The 20,390-nt window shown below is 40.9% G+C and overlaps 1 protein-coding gene across 1 annotated transcript; it reads right to left on the reverse strand.

Annotated features, from left to right (window-relative positions):
- Nucleotides 1-392: 392 nt before the first annotated feature.
- Nucleotides 393-20,096, reverse strand: LOC104214031 (uncharacterized). The gene is made up of 10 exons (XM_070173226.1): nucleotides 19,903-20,096; nucleotides 7,786-7,884; nucleotides 7,584-7,701; nucleotides 7,098-7,123; nucleotides 6,938-7,013; nucleotides 6,728-6,808; nucleotides 3,152-3,289; nucleotides 2,914-3,040; nucleotides 449-1,227; nucleotides 393-413 (listed from the first exon to the last, which is right to left on the reverse strand). The coding sequence occupies exons 1-10, from the start codon at nucleotides 20,094-20,096 to the stop codon at nucleotides 393-395; spliced, it is 1,659 nt and encodes a 552-aa protein (XP_070029327.1).
- Between the last annotated feature and the right edge of the window lie 294 nt (nucleotides 20,097-20,390).

Here is a 20,390-nt window from a genome sequence, read left to right on the forward strand (position 1 = left end):
TTCTCCGTTATCTTCTTTCACCACAAAGTATTCCCAAATATCGGAGCATTGAGCAGTAGTACGGGGCATGATTGCACTTGAACCTAAAAAAAATATAAATCATAAGTTAGAATATTATAGTTTGATGATAATAAAACAAAACTACAAACTATTAAGTATATCATTATCACCAAACAAATAGAGTATTAAACTTACCACTCAAGATGCAAGTTGCAACTATACATCAAACAATGCTAGTAGTGCTTCCATTATTTTCCATATCTAAAGATAATACGACCAAATATGTCATACAAATGAAAAAGCATGATATATTATTTTGAATTAAAATACACACAAAATATTAAAGCTTACCAAGCTCGAGTTCCTCAAGATACTTCAAGTCTTCTTCAACACTAATAGGATTCTTCTCTTCTCTAATCCAATCTTGAACACAAATAAGAGCTTGTACATATTTAGTAGTCAATGAACTCCTAAATGAATCAAGAATACGGCCACCAGTGCTAAACGCGCATTCCGACGCCACACTAGAAATTGGAATTGCCAACACATCACGAGCCAACTCCGAAAGAATAGGAAATCTAGGAGCATGTGTTTTCCACCAACTCAAGATATCAAATTCTTCACTAAAAGGCTCTTGTTCTTCACTAATGTATTTATCCAACTCCGATTTAGCACCCCCACTTCCATTGTCTTCCTTTTGTTTCTTTAAGCTAAGCTTAGTCCTAATTTTTGATGCACTTATAACACTCCCACTAGGTGTATTAGATGTGTTGTTAGATGATGTAGAACTAGATGGAAATTGAGGACAAGATTCGGTTGAATACTTTTTTAGATACTCTCCAAACAAAGAATTCATATAAGCATACACCTCAGCATTTATTTTCTTCCCTTTTTCCTCCCCAAAAAGTTCTTCAAGTGCTCCCTCAACATATTCAAATTTGTTATGTGGATCCAAGACGGAAGCAATAAAAATCATTTTATTCATCTTTTCAGGCTCACCCCAATACTTCTTGAACTTTTCTTGCATTTGCTCAGCCATTTTTCTCAAATGCCCATCCTCACTAGCTAAACACATTTTCAAATGACAATAAAGTTCAGATACATCCTCAAAATGAGAATTACAAGTGACATAACGTGAACCTGAAACTTTTTTAGTTAGCTCGTGAAATCTTGCAAGAAACTCTATCACATTCCTCACATTCACCCAATCATCAGATTCAAGAGGACCTGCATTACCACCATCTTCACAAAGATGAGAACATTGATATGCAGAAAATCCATCATAAAAAAGATGCAACTTGTCAAAGGCTTTTTCAAAGTGTTGAGCTGTATCCAACATCAAATAGGTGGAATTCCACCTGGTAGGAACATCCAAACACAACGTTTTGGTACATTCTACCTTTACATGTGCACAACACTGTTTAAACTTTAAGGTCCTTGCAGGCGAAGATCTCACATACCTCACAATATTTCTAACACGTGTCACAGAAGCATCAAGTTCTTTCAAACCATCTTGCACAATTAGATTTAGTATATGAGTCATGCATCTCACATGAAGATGTTTACCACTCATCATATTAGTTTTCCACATATCTAACTGTTTAGACAATTCTTTGACAGTTACATCATTTGAAGAAGCATTGTCCACAGTAATAGTGAAAACCTTGTCTAATTTCCATTCAAGCAAACAATCACTAATAGCTTTAGCCATCTTTTCACCCTTATGACTAGTGATAGGGCAAAAATTAAGTATTCTTTTATACAACTTTCAATCCCTATCAATGAAGTGGGCTGTCAAACACATATAATTTATTCTTTGTAATGAAGTCCAAGTGTTTGTTGTTAGGCAAATTTTTGGTTGTGCTTCTCTAAAAGAACTTTTTAGATTTTGCCTCAATTCACCGTAAACTTCATAACAATTCCTTGTTATTGTTCTACGAGAAGGAATACGAAATAGTGGTTGAGTTTTTCTCATAAACTTTTTGAAGCCTTCATTTTCTACAAAGCTAAATAGTAGTTCATTAGTAACTATCATCTCAATTAAGGCCCTCCTAACCACTTTTTGATCAAATTTTCAAATTGATCCTTCATCATTTTGGCAAGATTGAAAATTTATCTTTGTTTGACTATTATCTTCTGCAATTTTAAGTGGGTATTCTTTGCATCTAAGCAAATAATTCTTCAATCCTGTTGTTCTATTCTTAGATGAATTAGCAGCATAAGTTTGTTTACAATATCGACACCGTGCTTTCCCAACCCCATTAACCTCAAATTTATCAAAATGGTTCCAAACGTCAGACCTAGGTTGCATTGCTTTCCTTTTCTTGGAATCTTCACTATCAATGGTGTTGGTGTTACTATCTACCGTAATAGGTAAACTTTCACTAGAACCAACATCACTTACTTTACTTGTATCTTCCATCTATACAAAATTAAACAAATATAAACATAAATTAACAATCAACAAATTAACTAATAACTACCTTGCTATCAATAACAATCAACAAATTAAGTACCTTGCTACCTTACAAAATTAAACAAATACAAACATAAATTCCCAGTAGTTCAAGTAGTTCATAGCCCAAAGTCAAAAAAAGTTGAAGGTTTCAATGACTCTATTGTTCAACAAATGATCCTGGGTTAAAGAATAAGAGAGTGACTAAATCTTTTCTTGAAATTCTAGAAGCCAACATACTAGAAGATACTGTATTTCATGATTTTCAAAGAGAGCAGTCTGCTATTGTTAGTTGCTCATATGATATGGTAAAGTTCAAAAAATCAGACCTAAACAAGGTAATACAACCAAAAGAAAGAGTATGAACGTGATACAGATGATATTTTCCTACTAAAGGGAAAAGCTCGGAACATCAGTTCATTCAATCAGCAATACAACCAAAAGAAAGCGAAACATACCTTTGAAATTGAAATTGAATCGAGCTCGGAACACTGGAACAGGACAGCAGCGTCTTCGACACTTCGTTTGCCCGGAATTTGTGAGGAGTGAGGAATCGAATCGAGCTGGAAATCGCCGCCTATAACCCTAAAATAGTTTGATGTAGAAAATCAGAAACTAAATCTCAAAAAAAACCTTAGAGAGTAGTCGAGTACTGGGATGAGAACATGAGAATGAGATGAGACTTACAAAACTTACAAAAGTAGTGAAGTTAACCGGTGAAGATGAGATGAGACTCGAGCTCGAATGTCGACTGGTCATAACTCGACTCGCAGACTGATATCCTAGAGTCGCAGTCGATTCTCGTCTTCTTCTTCTCGTTCTCGATGATATCTCCTAAGCACCGAAGGCTGAAGCAGTAAGCAAACCCTAATACCCTATCTCGAACTCGAATTCTCGATGATATCTCCCAGCCCTAGTGTATTAACTGAGTCTGAGACTCTGAGTGTTGGACTGTTGGGTAATCGTCTAAGTCTAATCGATTATTTGATTAGGATTGGGCTTGGGTTGGGAGTTGGGGGAGATGGGCCTGGGTGGGAGTGGGACGCAGCTGGGCCTGTGTATGGGCGTGTGGGTTGTGGCTTTGGGGCTTTGGGCTGTATGATATATTATCAAATTTCGGTATTTCGATTTACCGAAATAGTTCAATTATAAAACCGAAAACTGAACCGAAATACCGAAATTCAAGTACCACCGAAAAAAACCGAAACCGAAATACTAAATTAATTTGGTTCGGTTCGGAATTCGGTTTTTCGGAAATTATGCCCACCCCTATACGGACCCGCTTGAATCCGAACGTTGGAGGCAAGACAGAGAATCGTCCTTTCTGTGAGATGGTTTTGATTTCTTTTCTTAAAATGGTGAAGTCAATGTTGCTTTTTGAAAAATGATCCATGTTTTGAAAAAAGAAGAAGAAAGGTTGTGGGGAAGCCATGAGAGAGGAAGGCAAGTCTGAAAATTTCACACTTTGGTCAATAAAGTAGGGTAGGATGGCAGCTTTTCTGTTGGAAGTGAAGAAAATATTTCAATATGATTAAAGAGATTTTTGAATCCAAATCAGAGATATTTCTAATGGGCTAATATTTTTTCGGCTGATTTAATATTGTTTTGGGCTATGCTCAGTTGGCTAAAGAACTGAAGCTTTACAAAATGAAATAATTGTTTGGATTGGAATTTCTTCCTCATAAACTTCTTTGGGCTTCCAATTAATACTACCAAGTTTTGCTAATGATATATATACTAATAAAATATTGTCTTACATTTAATATAATAACTATAGAATTTAAAAGTAAAGTGACGACAAACTTGTTTAAATAAAAAGGTTGTGATAAAATATAGTAGTGATGTCAATGATGAATGTAATTTTAATGATAATTCTAGCAATTCTAATAATTAGTGATAATGATAATAATAAATATAATTATAATATTGGTTAGATAATATATATAGTAATACTAGTACTAATTCCAATGACAGTAGTAGTGGTAGTAGTAGTAATATCAATAATATTAGTAATAATGATATTAAGTAAATAATAATAATAATAATAATTAGGTTTAGTTTGTGCTAAAAATGGTAAAATAACTATTCTTACATTATTAGTGATATTAGAAGCTTAAATAAATAGTTTGGAAGAAAGGAGGGACAAAATTGAATGTCAACAGTCCCGTTTAACTTGAGCGTTGATTTGACAGTAAATATACTCTTAACATGGCGTGATATTGTCCGTTTTGGGCCTAGCCTGTACGATTTTTCACAAAAGGCATAACATCATTAAAGATCCGTACACCTTACATGTAAACTCCCAATTTTTTTAGCCAAAAAGAGAAAATATCTCCGAACTCATCTTTGACGACCATTTCCGATGATTGAAGAACCCTGTCTCCGAAATAAAACAAGAAAACAAAAGAATCACTTTGATAATTCCAATGACACAACTAAATTATATGACTTCTGACTAGCATAGCATCCATTATCCAGGGTATATATGCTGTGTACATATTAGCAAAATCAGATGTACATAAAAAGTTTGATTAGAATTTTACTATTCATATTAAATATAACTACAAGAAAACACTTACTTTGTGTGTGGGGTGGTCAAATTGTGACTGTTTTTGACCCCTGCAAAAAGAATTGTGGCGATTTTTAGAAGTGCCACATTTATTTTTGCCACGAGCATTATTGCGGCGGCTTTCTAAAACCTCCATGACAATCGCCACAAAATGAATTTTTAGTTTGTGGGGATTTTGAAAGATAATTAGTGCTAGTTTAAAATTCTGGCAATATGATTTCGATGTGTCAAAAAAAAATATTGCAAGGGTTTATAAACCCCCTCAATATGATCATAATAGTTAAAAAAAGATATTGCGGGGGTTTAAAAACCCCCAAAATATAATTTAATTTTTTTTTTTTAAAAATAAAGTTATGTGGGGGGTTTTGAAAGACAATTAGTGCTAGTTTAAAACCTCCGCAATATGATTTCGACGTGTAAAAAAATATTGCGAGGGTTTACAAAACCCCATTAATATGATCATAATAGTTCAAAAAAGATATTGTGGGGTTTATAAACCCCAACATTTGATTTAAATATTTTTTAAAAAAAAGTTATGTGGGGGTTTATAACTGCTACAATATACTATTAGTGTTCTGAAAAAAATAGTGGCAGTTTATTTCTGCCACCATCCTTTCTTTTCAGTCAATTTTCTGCTGCTGCTTACCGATAAAACTCGTTTACCTTCATCGGAGATGACAACCAAAGGAACGAATTGTAAGAAATAAAAGCATGCAATGTACAATGGACACAGATGTGTTTTGGTTTAACCAATCAGATCAGCCTCCAAGGTATAGTTGTGTCTTCAGAACAGTGACTCTTAACAGATTATATAAAATATGGCTAAACCATTTAAGATATGGAAGTCTTTTATGTATGCACAAAAACTTTAGATAGGCCTATGAATTTATCATGTTGGATGATTAGGTAGAAAGTGTAGCTCCTTCTGTTGCTCCTCCATTGATCTTGTGGAAATGGTATATGGTAATCAATGTGCTGTCAAGAATGTAATATAAGAATTAGGATACCTCTACAATTATTAGTCGTACTAGCACACTATGCATTACACGAGTAACATAAGCAATAATCAGGAAAAATACTCAACATCAGTTTCTAAAGCAATTCCCTGAATCACTATCATTTGTCGCAACTTAACTTCAACAATCTCAAGAAACAAATAAAGCTACTATAAGATCCTTACAGAGAAAGGGAACAATTGATGAACCACTTCTGCTGGTGTTGCTAACCATAGCTACTTAGCACACGAATAGAAGCTACCCTAAGATCGTTGAAGAGAAAAGGATCATCCAAACCTCGACAACACTTCTGCACTCAACTCATTAGAGAATCAATGAACTAACGGTCCATGTCATGTGATGAGAACTAATAGAGAACTTCAACCATCTATTCTTCTCAATAAACTTAAGGCATGGTTGCAACTCATAGGTAATTATACTGTAGGAGACAATTGTGTAATAAAATAAACTTTGACAACCAAAGTATAATCAACTAAAGTATAATCAACTAAAGTCTCAACATCGTCTCTAACTTTTGGTACTGGACGGTTGTCCGGAGCCAGAGTAACAACTGAAGTTTCTCAAACCATTAAGTTAAGCTTCTCAATCTTGTACAAGTTTGTCTCTTATATAGAGGTACGAGCTTTGTTAGATCCAGTTAAGATTCTCTACAAAAGAGCAAAATCCATGTGCAGAAATAGAACTTACTTGCAGTAGGAACATATCTCTTGGCATTATAACATCTTCTGGTGAATGGCAAACTCCTTCCATCTTGATGACCTCCAGCAACTACTGAGCATAAAAGAGATTGTGATCAACATTAATGATGAGGAATCCATCCCATATTATCCAAAGAAGACAGAAAGGAATAGTTTAAGGCATGCCCACATTGATTTTAATAGGATCTAGAACACTTGCCTCTTCATGTTCAGCTTTGTGTGCTAGTGGAAGTATCACTTGACCCCCAAAATTATAGACTCGGGCCCTAGGTAGGCTGCAAGGACCAACTTTAACAGATGCAGCTGCGTAGGCATCAATATCGTTGTCTATCCATTCTGATCAATGCTCGCGTAGAAACCTGAGAAATACTGCAGGAGTCGCACTCTGAACAACAGAAATAGGAAGATGTCAAAAAGCAAGATAAGAATATGGTCAAGTCAAGATAAAGTACATAAGGAGGAGGAGGAAATGCGTCAAGAAATTGATTGGAAAAAGCAAGTAACATCACTGGTAATAGCAAATCGTGTCCTCCATTTTACCATTTCACGTTTTCAAGCAATTAAATATCTACAATTTGGGAGGTCTATCTTGCACTATACAAGACGACCATATCAGCATAAGTCATTGTGAAACCAATTTTAATTTTCTAAGGGATTAAAAGCACCAAAATGTATTTATCTACATTGCATAGGAGAACAACTAAATGAGTTTTAGTAAAACCAAGCCTATCTAGATTCTAGATACACTATCAACTTACCAAAATGGCATTTTCTTTTAATTTGGTTGTCTAAGACTCTAAGTTATATCCCTGCCATGAAAATTAGTCTTTCCGTAGCCCAAATACAGAGATTGAGAAGAGAAGAGAAGAGAAAGACCAAGTGATCCAATTTACTTGACTATTCTCATCAATATTGTTAACCATAAACTCATCCGGATTATATGGCATCTCGCATTTGCAATACCTTCAGAGCAACAAAAAAGGATTAGGAGCATAAAGAACATTACTCAACTTCAATCAGCAACCATGCGGAATTTCATACACTTACATTGGAACCATATCTGGCACAAAAGCTCCAGTTGCCATTTTATACTTGAACATGCAGTAGTAATACTTCGGACCAACATTATCAAGCTTAGTATAGTTCCTAAAAGAATGAACATTTGTGACGACCCAAGGGGTCATCACCGTAATTCTTCCTTGTTCCGTGCTCCCGAGGCCTTGAAAACCTCGCATTTAGTTGCCTCGATTGGTGTGCGTAGTTCGGGCGCATAGCCGGAAAGTTTTTTTATGTTAGAATATGTGAATATGTGAAACATTTGATGAATTTTGGTATTAATATGCATAATGTTGACATCGGTCAACATTTTGGGTAAACGGACCCGGATCTGTGATTCGATGGTCCCGGAGGGTCCGTAGAAAAATATGGTACTTGGGCGTGTGCCCGGAATCAAATTCTGAGGTCCCAAGCCCGAGAAATGAATTTTTGAAAGAAATTGTTTTTCTGAAATTTGATATGAAAATTTGAAATGAAAAGGAGTTAGAAAATATAGGTATCGGGCTCGTATTTTGGTTCCGATGCCCGATACAAGTCTTAAATATGTGTTAAGCACTATCTGTAAAGTTTGGCTAAAAACGGACGTCATATGACGTGTTTCGGACTAAAAATGGAGAGATTGAGTTATGAAAGTTGAAGAAAGAAAATCATGTGTTTGAGTCTTGATCCTATGTATATGATGTTATTTTGGTGATTTGATCGCACGAGTAAGTCCGTAAGATGTTTTTAAGGTTGTGTGCATGTTTGGTTTGGAGCCCTGAGGGCTCGAGTGAGTTTTGAATGGGGCCCAGGAGGTCTTGGACTTAAGAAAATGCAGGTTCAGGTGTTGCAGGCACCAACGCGGCCGCGGTCATTTCCGCGCGGTCCGCGCTGGAGCCGCACGACTGCGATGCATTTTTGTGCTGTCCGCGTGGCTGAGTTTGAGGGCTAGGGTTTCAGGTTAGCCAGCGCGGCCGCGCACCAAAACAGTGCGGTCCGCGCTGGAAGGGTTCAGAGAAGCCCCAACTTTTCTTTCACTCGGCGCGGCCGCAACACATTTTTGTGCGGTCCGCGCCAGGTCCTCAGAAAGGTATACAAGTTCGGAAAAATCTCAGTCATTTTTCACTTTTCAAAAACCCAAAACCTAAGAGGCGATTTTCCAAACAACCTTTTTTCTCCAAAACGATTGGTAAGTGATTTCTAACTTAATTTCTTTATTCCTTAACATCTTTTAACATAATTTCAACTTCAAATCAAAGATTTTCATGGGGAAAATTGGGTGTTTTGGGTAGAACCTAGGTTTTCTACAAATTGAGAAGTTGGACCTCAATTTGGGGTCCGATTTAAAAACAAATCATCTATTGGGATTCATGGGGGAATGGGTAACCGGGTTTTGGTCCGAACCTCGAGTTTCGACCACGTGGGTCCGGGGGTATTTTTGACCTTTTTGGGAAAAACCTTGAAAAATCTATTTTCATGCATTGGGGATGATTCATTTAGTAATTATTAATGTGATTAAGTAACTTATGACTAGATTCGAGCGGATTGGTGGTGGAATCAAGAGGTAAAGCTATACTAGAAGCGTGAGTTGAGTTTGGAGCATTCGAGGTAAGTGTTTGTTCTAACTTTGGCTTGAGGGAATAGGATTAGGATGATATTTGCTACTTGCTAATGTGGAGTACGGTGTATAGGCATGGTGACGGTTATCTATGCACCGGAGTCTAGCATGACCGTGAGTCTTGATTGCTTTTAATTCGAATAATGTGACACAAGCTCCTTGTTTATTTGATAAGTTTCATATAATGTGAACGGTTGAGGAAGAATGATTTAAAAGGAGAATGTGTTGTGAATACTCCCTTGCCGGGATGTGTAGACTGATATATATATTCTCCCTTGTCGGGATATTTTGGGCTGTTAGCTGTACCCTTGCCGGGTTAAAGGTATTGAGTTGTTATTCTCCCCTGAAGGGGTCTACTATATGAAGTCAGATATTATGAACTATATTATGGGATCGTGTGGCACGCCGTCCACTTATATATGATATTATGGGATCGTGTGGCACGTCGTCCACTTATATATGATATTATGGGATCGTGTGGCACGCCGTCCACTTATATATGATATTATGGGATCGTGTGGCACGCCGTCCACTTATATATTATATTATGGGATCGTGTGGCACGCCGTCCACTTATATATGATATTACGGGATCGTGTGGCTCGCCGTCCACTATATATATATATATATATATATATCATGGAAACCAGAGTTTCTTCTATTTATTTCCGATATTTCATTTTTATCTGTTACTCCCCGATAGCATGTCCCCTCCCAGTTTTACTTGGTATTATCTTGTTATTGTTTTCTTGCACTTGTTGTGTATATATCTGTACAGGTTAATTGTGGTAGGTACTGTCTAGCCTCGTCACTACTTCGTCGGGGTTAGGCCAGGCACTTACCAGCACATGGGGTCGGTTGTGCTGATGCTACACTCTGTGCATTTTTGGTGCACAGATCAGGGAGCAGCTTACGGACCGCAGCAGTAGGACTTCTGGGAGCTATCTTCAGTCTAGGGACTCTCGAGGTAGCCTAGCTGGCGTTCGCAGGCCGAAGTCCCTATCCATGTTTTTCCGTTTGTTCATATTGTATCAGACAAACATGATGTATTTCCTTTTCAAACATTGTTTGTAGTATTCTGTAGTAGTCCGTGAGCTAGTGACACCAGACCTTGGGTAGTGATGTGTATTAAAGTCTTCCTCTTAGATTTTGTCTCGTTTATTATATTGTTTGAAAGAAAGCAAAAAGGTGTTTTAAATATTTGGCTTGCCTAGCTCCGATAGTAGGCTCCATCACGACACCCGATGGTGGGAAATCCGGGTCGTGACAAGTTGGTATCAGAGCTCTAGGTTACTTAGGTCTCATAACTCACGGACAAGCTCAGTAGAGTCTGAGGGATCGGTACGAAGACGTCTGTATTTATCCCGCAGAGGCTACCGAGTTAGGAAAACTTCACCTTGTTCATTCTTGTCGTGCGATTCTTTTCCTCAAGTACTGATTGTCTTTCCACTCTGTTCTTTCGCAGATGGCGAGGACACGTGCTTCCTCTTCTACCGCGCAACAGCATGAGCCCCCAGCAGCATCCCCTATTAGGGGTAGAGGGCGAGGCCGAGGCCGGGGCAAGGCTCAGCCCCGAGCAGCATTTCCAGCGACGGAGCCTCAGGTCGATTTTGAGGAGGACGTTCCGGCCCCAACTGTTCCAGTGGGCCCAACTCAGGTCCCAGAGGGTTTCATAGCCACTCCAGTGCTTCAGGATGCTTTGGTCCGACTGGAAGGCTTTATGGAGGGCATTTCTAGAGCGGGTTTGCTTCCCGCAGCTCCAGCCACATCTCAGGCTGGGGAGGAGTTCAGACTCCCGATACTCGTACTCTAGAGCCGGTAGCTCCTCAGGCTCAGGTTCCAGCAGTTCAGCCAGCTGTGGCAGCCCAGCCAAGTATTGCGGCTCAGTCCAGTGATGGTGCAGCTATGTCCGCGGATGCTTTGTGGAGGCTTGATCGTTTCACCAAGCTCTTCACTAGTACATATAGTGGCACTCCCTCAGAGGATGCCCAGAATTTCATATGCAGCTGTCATGAGGTTCTTCGGACTATGGGTATTTTAGAGACCAATGGGGTCGACTTCGCCACTTTTCGCCTAGCAGGATCCGCCAAGACTTGGTGGAGAGATTTCTGTTTAGCCAGGCCAGCAGGGTCACCATCATTGACCTGGGATCAGTTTTCAGAATTATTTCTGGGGAAGTTTCTCCCAGTTACTCAGTGGGATGCCCTTTGCAGGCAGTTTGAGCGTCTCCAGCAGGGTTCGATGTCAGTTACCCAGTATGAGACATAGTTTATTGATCTTGCACGCCATGCCATTGTGATACTCCCCACCGAGAGAGAGAGGGTGCGGAGGTTTGTTGATGGGTTGGCCCAGCCGATCCATGTTCAGATGGCCATGAGTGCCGGTAGTGAGATTTCATTTTAGGAGGCGGCAGATGGTGCCCGCCGGATAGAGTTGGCACTTTCTCAGGGAGGTGGTCATGGGTCTGATAAGAGGCCCCGTCATTCTGGTAGATTCAGCGGTACCTCGTCTGGAGGTAGGGATTCTTATGGTAGAGGCCATCCTCCGAGGCCCTTTCAGTCAGCTCTCCAGACTTCTCATGGTTCACCAGTGAGTCGTGGTTCTCAACCGCAGTATTCTGACCAGCAGCTCTTCAGTTCTCCATTAGCACCTATCAGTGCCCCGCCACTTCATTACTCTCAGCAGTCGAGGGCTTGTTTCACTTGCGGCGATGTGAGGCACATTGTTAGGTACTGCCCTCGAGATTCCGGCATCTCTCAGCAGCAGGGACCTCGCCCGATGATCCAGGCACCAGTTGCCCCGTAGCATGCCCAGCCAGCTAGAGGCGGGTGTAGAGGACATAGAGGTGGAGGTAGAGGTCTTAGAGGTGGAGTTCCGACCATTAGAGGTAGCGGTCAACCAACAGCAGATCGTCCCAGGGATATAATTCAGGGAGGTGGGGCCCATCCCCGTTGTTATGCTTTGCCAGCCAGGCCAGAGGCTGAGTCATCAGATGCTGTGATTACAGGTACTATTCTGGTATGTGATAGGGATGCTTCTGTGCTATTTGATCCCGGATCTACGTATTCATATGTGTCGTCCTATTTTGCACCCTATTTGGTTATGCCTAGTGACTCGTTGAGTATTCCTGTTTATGTGTCAATACCGGTGGGTGATTCTATTGTGGTCGACCAAGTTCATCGTTCTTGTATCGTAGTATTTGGGGGTCTTGAGACCCGTGTTGATTTGTTGCTTTTGGACATGGTCGACTTTGATGTTATATTAGGGATTATCCCCGTATTATGCTATCTTGGATTGCCATGCCAAGACCGTGACCTTAGCCTTACCGAATTTACCCCGTTTAGAGTGGAGAGGGACTTCTGGTCATTGTACCCGCAGTGTTATCTCGTATGTGAAAGCTCGGCGTATGGTCGAGAAGGGATGTTTGGCCTACTTGGCGTATGTTCGCGATTCTAGCGCGAAGGCCCCTTCTATTGATTTTGTGCCCATTGTTCGGGAGTTTCCTGAGGTTTTCCCTTCAGACTTGTCGGGTATGCCGCCCGACAGGGATATCGACTTTTGTATTGATTTGGCCCCGGGCACTCAGCCCATTTCTATCCCGCCATATTGTATGGCCCCGCTGGAGTTGAAAGAGTTAAAGGAACAGCTGCAGGATTTTCTTGAGAAAGGTTTCATTAGACCTAGTGTTTTGCCTTGGGGTGCGCCGGTGTTGTTTGTTAAGAAAAAGGATGGTTCGATGAGAATGTGCATCGATTACCGGCAATTAAACAAGGTTACAATTAAGAATAAGTATCCACTGCCGAGGATCGACGATTTATTCGACCAGCTTCAGGGTGCGAGGGTGTTTTCAAAGATAGATTTGAGATCTGGCTACCACCAGCTGAGGATTAGGGCGTCTGATGTCCCTAAGACAGCATTTCGCACTCGGTATGGGCACTATGAGTTTTTGGTCATGTCATTTGGATTGACTAATGCCCCAGCAGCGTTCATGGAGTTGATGAACCGAGTGTTCAGACCTTATTTGGACTTGTTCGTGATAGTCTTCATTGACGATATTCTTATATACTCCCGCAGTCAGGAGGAGCATGAGCAACACCTCAGAGTGGTCCTTCAGACCCTAAAGGATAGTCAGTTGTATGCTAAGTTCTCAAAGTGCGAGTTTTGGTTGAGTTCGGTCGCATTCCTGGGTCATGTCGTATAAGCAGCAGGTATTCAGGTAGACTCGAATAAGATAGAGGCAGTCAAGAACTGGCCTCGACCAGCTTCAACTACGGATATTCGGAGTTTCCTGGGGTTGGCAGGTTACTACCATCGGTTCGTGGAGGGGTTTTCATCCATTGCAGCCCCTATGACCAAATTGACCCAGAAGGGTGTCCAGTTCAGGTGGTCGGACGAGTGTGAGGCGAGCTTTTAGAAGCTCAAGACGGCTCTGGCTACGGCACCGGTATTGGTTTTGCCCATAGGTTCAGGGCCATATACGGTCTATTGTGATGCGTCTCTTATTGGGCTTGGTGCAGTGTTGATGTAGGAAGGCAAAGTCATTGCCTATGCTTCGAGGCAGTTGAAGATCCACGAGAAGAATTATTCGATTCATGATCTCGAGTTGGCAGCCATTGTTCATGCCTTGAAGATCTGGAGGCATTACTTATATGGCGTGACGTGTGAGGTTTACACTGATCACAAGAGTCTTCAGTATCTGTTCAAGCAGAAAGAGTTGAATTTGAGGCAGAGGAGGTGGTTAGAGTTGCTAAAGGATTATGATGTTACTATCTTATACCACCCGGGGAAGGCCAATGTGGTGGCCGATGCATTGAGCAGGAAGTCCGCCAGCATGGGTAGTCTTGCTTATATTCCAGTCAGCCAGAGATCGCTTGCTTTGGATGTTCAGGCCTTGGCCAATCGTCTTGTGAGGTTGGATATTTCTGAGCCTAGCAAAGTGTTAGCTTGCACGGTTGCTCGTTCCTCACTATTAGAGCGTATCCGCGAGCGGCAGTTTGAGGATCCCCATTTGTGTGTCTTGAGAGACACGGTGCAGCGTGGAGGTGCCAAGAAAGTAACCTTAGATGATGATGGTGTATTGAGATTGCAGGGGCGAGTTTGTGTGCCCAATGTTGATGGGATTCGAGAGTTGATCTTAGCGGAGGCCCACAGTTCTCGGTATTCTATTCACCCGGGCACCGGGAAGATGTATCAGGATCTGAGGCAGCACTATTGGTGGCGTAAGATGAAGAAAGACATCGTTGCGCACGTGGCTCGATGTTTGAATTGTCAGCAGGTTAAGTACGAGCATCAAAGACCTGGTGGTCTATCTCAGAGGATTGCACTTCCCGAGTGGAAGTGGGAGAGGATTACGATGGATTTCGTTACTGGACTTCCGATGACTCGGAAAAAGTTTGATGCAGTTTGGGTCATTGTTGATAGGCTGACCAAGTCAGCGCATTTTGTTCCTGTTGCAGCCACCTATTCGTCCGAAAGGTTAGCCGAGATTTATATCAGGGAGATTGTTCGCCTTCATGGGGTGCCGCTATCTATCATTTCGGATCGGGGTACGCAGTTTACCTCGCATTTTTGGAGAGCGGTTCAGCGAGAGTTGGGCACCCAGGTTGAGTTGAGTACAACATTCCATCCCCAGATGGACGGTCAGTCCGAGAGGACTATTCAAGTTCTTGAGGACATACTCCGAGCCTGTGTCATTGATTTTGGAGGCTCGTGGGACCAGTTTTTGCCTTTAGCAGAGTTTGCCTACAACAACAGCTACCAGCCCAGCATTCAGATGGCTCCGTATGAGGCGTTGTATGGTAGACGATGTCGTTCTCCAGTTGGATGGTTTGAGCCGGGAGAGGCTCGATTATTGGGTACAGATCTGGTTCAGGAAGCCTTGGACAAGGTCAAGATTATTCAGGATAGACTTCGTACAGCTCAGTCCAGACAGAAGAGTTACGCAGACCGCAAGTTCAGAGATGTTGCCTTCATGGTTGGTGAGCGGGTATTGCTCCGTGTATCGCCTATGAAGGGCGTGATGAGATTTGGGAAGAAGGGAAAGCTCAGCCCTAGGTTCATCGGTCCATTTGAGATTCTTGATCGTGTGGGAGAGGTGGCTTATAGACTTGCCTTGCCACCTAGCTTGTCAGCTGTGCATCCCGTGTTTCATGTGTCTATGCTCCGGGAGTATCGCAGAGATCCATCGCACGTGTTAGATTTCAGCACTGTCCAATTGGACAAGGATCTGTCATATGAGGAGGAGCCGATGGCTATTCTAGACCGGCAGGTTTGACAGTTGAGGTCGAAGAGTTTTCTTTCGGTGTGTGTTCAGTGGAGAGGTCAGCCTCCTGAGGCATCGAGCTGGGAGTCCAAGTCCGATATGCGGAGCCGTTATCCTCAATTATTTACCGACTCAGGTACTTCTTTCTTTTGTCCGTTCGAGGACGAACGGTTGTTTTAGAGGTGGAGAATGTGACGACCCAAGGGGTCATCACCGTAATTCTTCCTTGTTCCGTGCTCTCGAGGCCTTGAAAACCTCGCTTTTAGTTGCCTCGATTGGCGTGCGTAGTTCGGGCGCGTAGCCGGAAAGTATTTTTTATGTTAGAATATGTGAATTATGTGAAACATTTGATGAATTTTGGTATTAATATGCATAATGTTGACATCGGTCAACATTTTGGGTAAACGGACCCGGATCTGAAGAAAAATATGGGACTTGGGCGTGTGCCCGGAATAAAATTCTGAGGTCCCAAGCCCGAGAAATGAATTTTTGAAAGAAATTGTTTTTTTGAAATTTGATATGAAAATTTGAAATGAAAAGGAGTTAGAAAATATAGGTATCGGGCTCGTATTTTGGTTCCGACGCCCGGTACAAGTCTTAAATATGTGTTAAGCACTAAAGTTTGGCTAAAAACGGACGTCATATGACGTGTTTCTGACTAAAAATGGAGAGATTGAGTTATGAAAGTTGAAGAAAGAAAATCATCTGTTTGAGGCTTGATCCTATGTATATGATGTTATTTTGGCGATTTGATCGCACGAGTAAGTCCGTAAGATGTTTTTAAGGTTGTGTGCATGTTTAGTTTGGAGCCCCGAGGGCTCAGGTGAGTTTTGAATAGGGTCCGGGAGGTCTTGGACTTAAGAAAATGCAGGTTCAAGTGTTGCAGGCACCAGCGCGGCCACGGTCATTTCCGCGCGGTCCGCGCTGGAGCCGTGCGGCCGCGATGCATTTTTGTGTGGTCCGCGTGGCTGAGTCTGAGGGCTAGGGTTTCAGGTTAGCCAGCGCGGCCGCGCACCAAAATAGTGCGGTCTGCGCTGGAAGGGTTCAGAGAAGCCCCACTTTTCTTCCACTCGGCGCGGCCGCAACACATTTTTGTGCGGTCCGCGCCAGTTCCTCAGAAAGGTATACAAGTTCGGAAAAATCTCAGTCATTTTTCACTTTTCAAAAACCCAAAACCTAAGAGGCGATTTTCCAAACAACTATTTTTCTCCAAAACGATTGGTAAGTGATTTCTAACTTAATTTCATTATTCCTTAACATCTTTTAACATAATTTCAACTTCAAATCAAAGATTTTCATGGGGAAAATTGGGTGTTTTGGGTAGAACCTAGGTTTTCTACAAATTGAGAAGTTGGACCTCAATTTGGGGTCCGATTTAAAAACAAATCATCTATTGGGATTCATGGGGGAATGGGTAACCGGGTTTTGGTCCGAACCTCGAGTTTCGACCACGTGGGTCCGGGGGTATTTTTGACCTTTTTGGGAAAAACCTTGAAAAATCTATTTTCATGCATTGGGGATGATTCATTTAGTAATTATTAATGTGATTAAGTAACTTATGACTAGATTCGAGCGGATTGGTGGTGGAATCAAGAGGTAAAGCTATACTAGAAGCGTGAGTTGAGTTTGGAGCATTCGAGGTAAGTGTTTGTTCTAACTTTGGCTTGAGGGAATAGGATTAGGATGATATTTGCTACTTGCTAATGTGGAGTACGGTGTATAGGCATGGTGACGGTTATCTATGCACCGGAGTCTAGCATGACCGTGAGTCTTGATTGCTTTTAATTCGAATAATGTGACACAAGCTCCTTGTTTATTTGATAAGTTTCATATAATGTGAACGGTTGAGGAAGAATGATTTAAAAGGAGAATGTGTTGTGAATACTCCCTTGCCGGGATGTGTAGACTGATATATATATTCTCCCTTGTCGGGATATTTTGGGCTGTTAGTTGTACCCTCGCCGAGTTAAAGGTATTGAGTTGTTATTCTCCCCTGAAGGGGTCTACTATATAAAGTCAGATATTATGAACTATATTATGGGATCGTGTGGCACGCCGTCCACTTGGTTATTAGCCTCTGTTGCCGGTGACATATTGTGCACTGTGATAAAGATGAATTGGGATCGTGTGGCACGCCATCCACTTATATATGATATTATGGGATCGTGTGGCACGCCGTCCACTTATATATGATATTATGGGATCGTGTGGCTCGCCGTCCACTTATATATGATATTACGGGATTGTGTGGCACGCCGTCCACTATATATATATATCATGGAAACCAGAGTTTCTTCTATTTATTTCCGATATTTCATTTTTATCTGTTACTCCCCAATAGCATGTCCCCTCCCAGTTTTACTTGGTATTATCTTGTTATTGTTTTCTCGCACTTGTTGTATATATATCTGTACAGGTTAATTGTGGTAGGTACTGTCTAGCCTCGTCACTACTTCGCCGGGGTTAGGCCAGGCACTTACCAGCACATGGGGTCGGTTGTGCTGATGCTACACTCTGTGCATTTTTGGTGCACAGATCAGGGAGCAGCTTACGGACCGCACCAGTAGGACTTCTGGGAGCTATCTTCAGTCCAGGGACTCTCGAGGTAGCCTAGCTGGCGTTCGCAGGCCGAAGTCCCTATCCATGTTTTTCCGTTTGTTCATCTTGTATCAGACAAACATGATGTATTTCCTTTTCAGACATTGTTTGTAGTATTCTGTAGTAGTTCGTGAGCTAGTGACACCAGACCTTGGGTAGTGATGTGTATTAAAGTCTTCCTATTAGATTTTGTCTCGTTTATTATATTGTTTGAAAGAAAGCAGTAAAGGTGTTTTAAATATTTGGCTTGCCTAGCTCCGATAGTAGGTGCCATCACGACACCCGATGGTGGGAAATCCGGGTCGTGACAACATTGCATTTTCCTACTATATTGTGGGCAATTCGAACATCGTAGCGGTTCGACAATAATAATTCCTTTGCTCCATGAAACTTTCTCCGGCCTCCCATTGATTCCTCTAGCGGGTAATACCCTCTAACATGATAACAAAATTGTGCTTCCAACTATTCTTTTTTGTACATTACTCTCTCTCTCTCTCTCACTTCTTCCAATACTTTCATCTTTTCTCCAAGAGATCCTCTTATGGAAAACAAATATGAATACCACAGATTAAAAATAGGTGAATCAAATATAAAAAGGTGAATCAAATATGAATACAACAACAATCCAGTGGGATCCCACAAGTGGGGTCTGGGGAGGGTAATGTGTAAGCAGACCTTACCCCTAATCTGGAGGGCAGGGAGACTGTTTCTAAAAGACCCTCGACTCGAGAGGAAGAATAGGAACAAGTAAATAACAACGTTATATGGACAAGACATTATAAAATTCTTTATTGTTTAGTTCGCCTCTTTAAGATAAGCCTATTTTGTGCCTAGTTTCAGCGCCTAAGCATGCTTTATGCGAGCTTGACAACACTTTAGGCTGCAGATTTAGGAGTAAAATAAGCTTTCCAACAGGAATATCACTACTCAGAAAAATTCAACAATACTGTGAACTATGCAGCTAATATGTTATAAGAATCAAGGTGCACAACCTGATTTGACCAGGTAACTGGTAGTAAAGGGCACAACTATACCTCCATGTGATGCTATCAGCCTATAACACGGTCTCACTGTCTGATTTAGTCTCAAACAAGGAACTAACCAGGTAACATACTGCACCTTGGCTTCCTATTTTCAGCCATATGACTTGTATATTGCAACCTGGCCAACAATGTGTTCAACATAACTACTCTATAAGAGGATTTATTGACAACTCTTCAGCATAATGAAAAAGATACTTATGCAGTCAAAAAGTTTGATCATAGGAGGAAAACAATGCCAGAAAGTAATTTCGTTTAAAGCTGAGGTTTGACAAGTGATGCCTCATCCGATGCAAAGGTAACATTCATGCGAGAAGGTGAACACGTCCAGATAAACTTATCTGGTTTCCAGTGAATCTTAAGTATGGAGTTTGAGTCGTTAATTATGAGATGAGAACAAAGTAAAAAACATTAATGTGGTTCAAGGAAAAGAAATCAGTACATCTAATACATAATGACAATCTAATAAAAATAAAGCTCCCAAAAACTAAAGATAAAGTAAGATAACTAAGCTTAAGAGCTTGTAATAAAATTTAATCGTTGTATGCTTGGTTGCAATTTGAAGTTGAAAAACCATCCAAAACAAAGTTAGCTATAGCATACAAGCATACCTCAAGGTATCAGTAAATGAGTGTACAACAGCTTTGGATGCACTATAAGCACCTGACCATGGTCCCGGATCTAAAGCAATGCAACTTCCAACATTTACGATTTTTCCTTTCTTCTTGGATGTCATGTGAGGAACAACAGATTGAATTAACCTTATCACTTCTAAATATGCCTTCAAACCAATTATGAATACCATTCTAAATATACTTATATATCAAATAAATAAATAAACACTACTTATGCAATATTATTACCTTCAGGTAAAGCAACTTATTAAATAAATTTTCTATTCAAACATATATGTATCAACTGCTACGTTAGTAGCAACATTTGTCTCTACTACATCATCAATTATATGGTCCGCAGCTAGTTGTAGATACTCATCACCATCACCAAAAAATTATTCGAGTTCTTGCTCTTGGTATGGTTCATTCTCATATACTTCATCTTCCACTACTTCTTCTCTCATATCATACAGATCTCTTGGCTT

This window comes from Nicotiana sylvestris, chromosome 1 (genome assembly GCF_000393655.2).
Source record: "Nicotiana sylvestris chromosome 1, ASM39365v2, whole genome shotgun sequence".
NCBI lineage: Eukaryota > Viridiplantae > Streptophyta > Magnoliopsida > Solanales > Solanaceae > Nicotiana > Nicotiana sylvestris.

Bases quoted from the DNA above. Each gene is read 5' to 3' on its own strand.
- LOC104214031 (XM_070173226.1), bottom strand. From the start codon at position 20,096: ATGGTATTCATAATTGGTTTGAAGGCATATTTAGAAGTGATAAGGTTA. The intron at 7,885-19,902 runs GTATGCTTGTAT...TCATTCTTTTAG, and splicing joins TCATTTACTGATACCTTGAG to GAACTATACTAAGCTTGATA. The intron at 3,041-3,151 runs GTAAGTTTTGTA...AAACTATTTTAG, and splicing joins CGGTTAACTTCACTACTTTT to GGTTATAGGCGGCGATTTCC.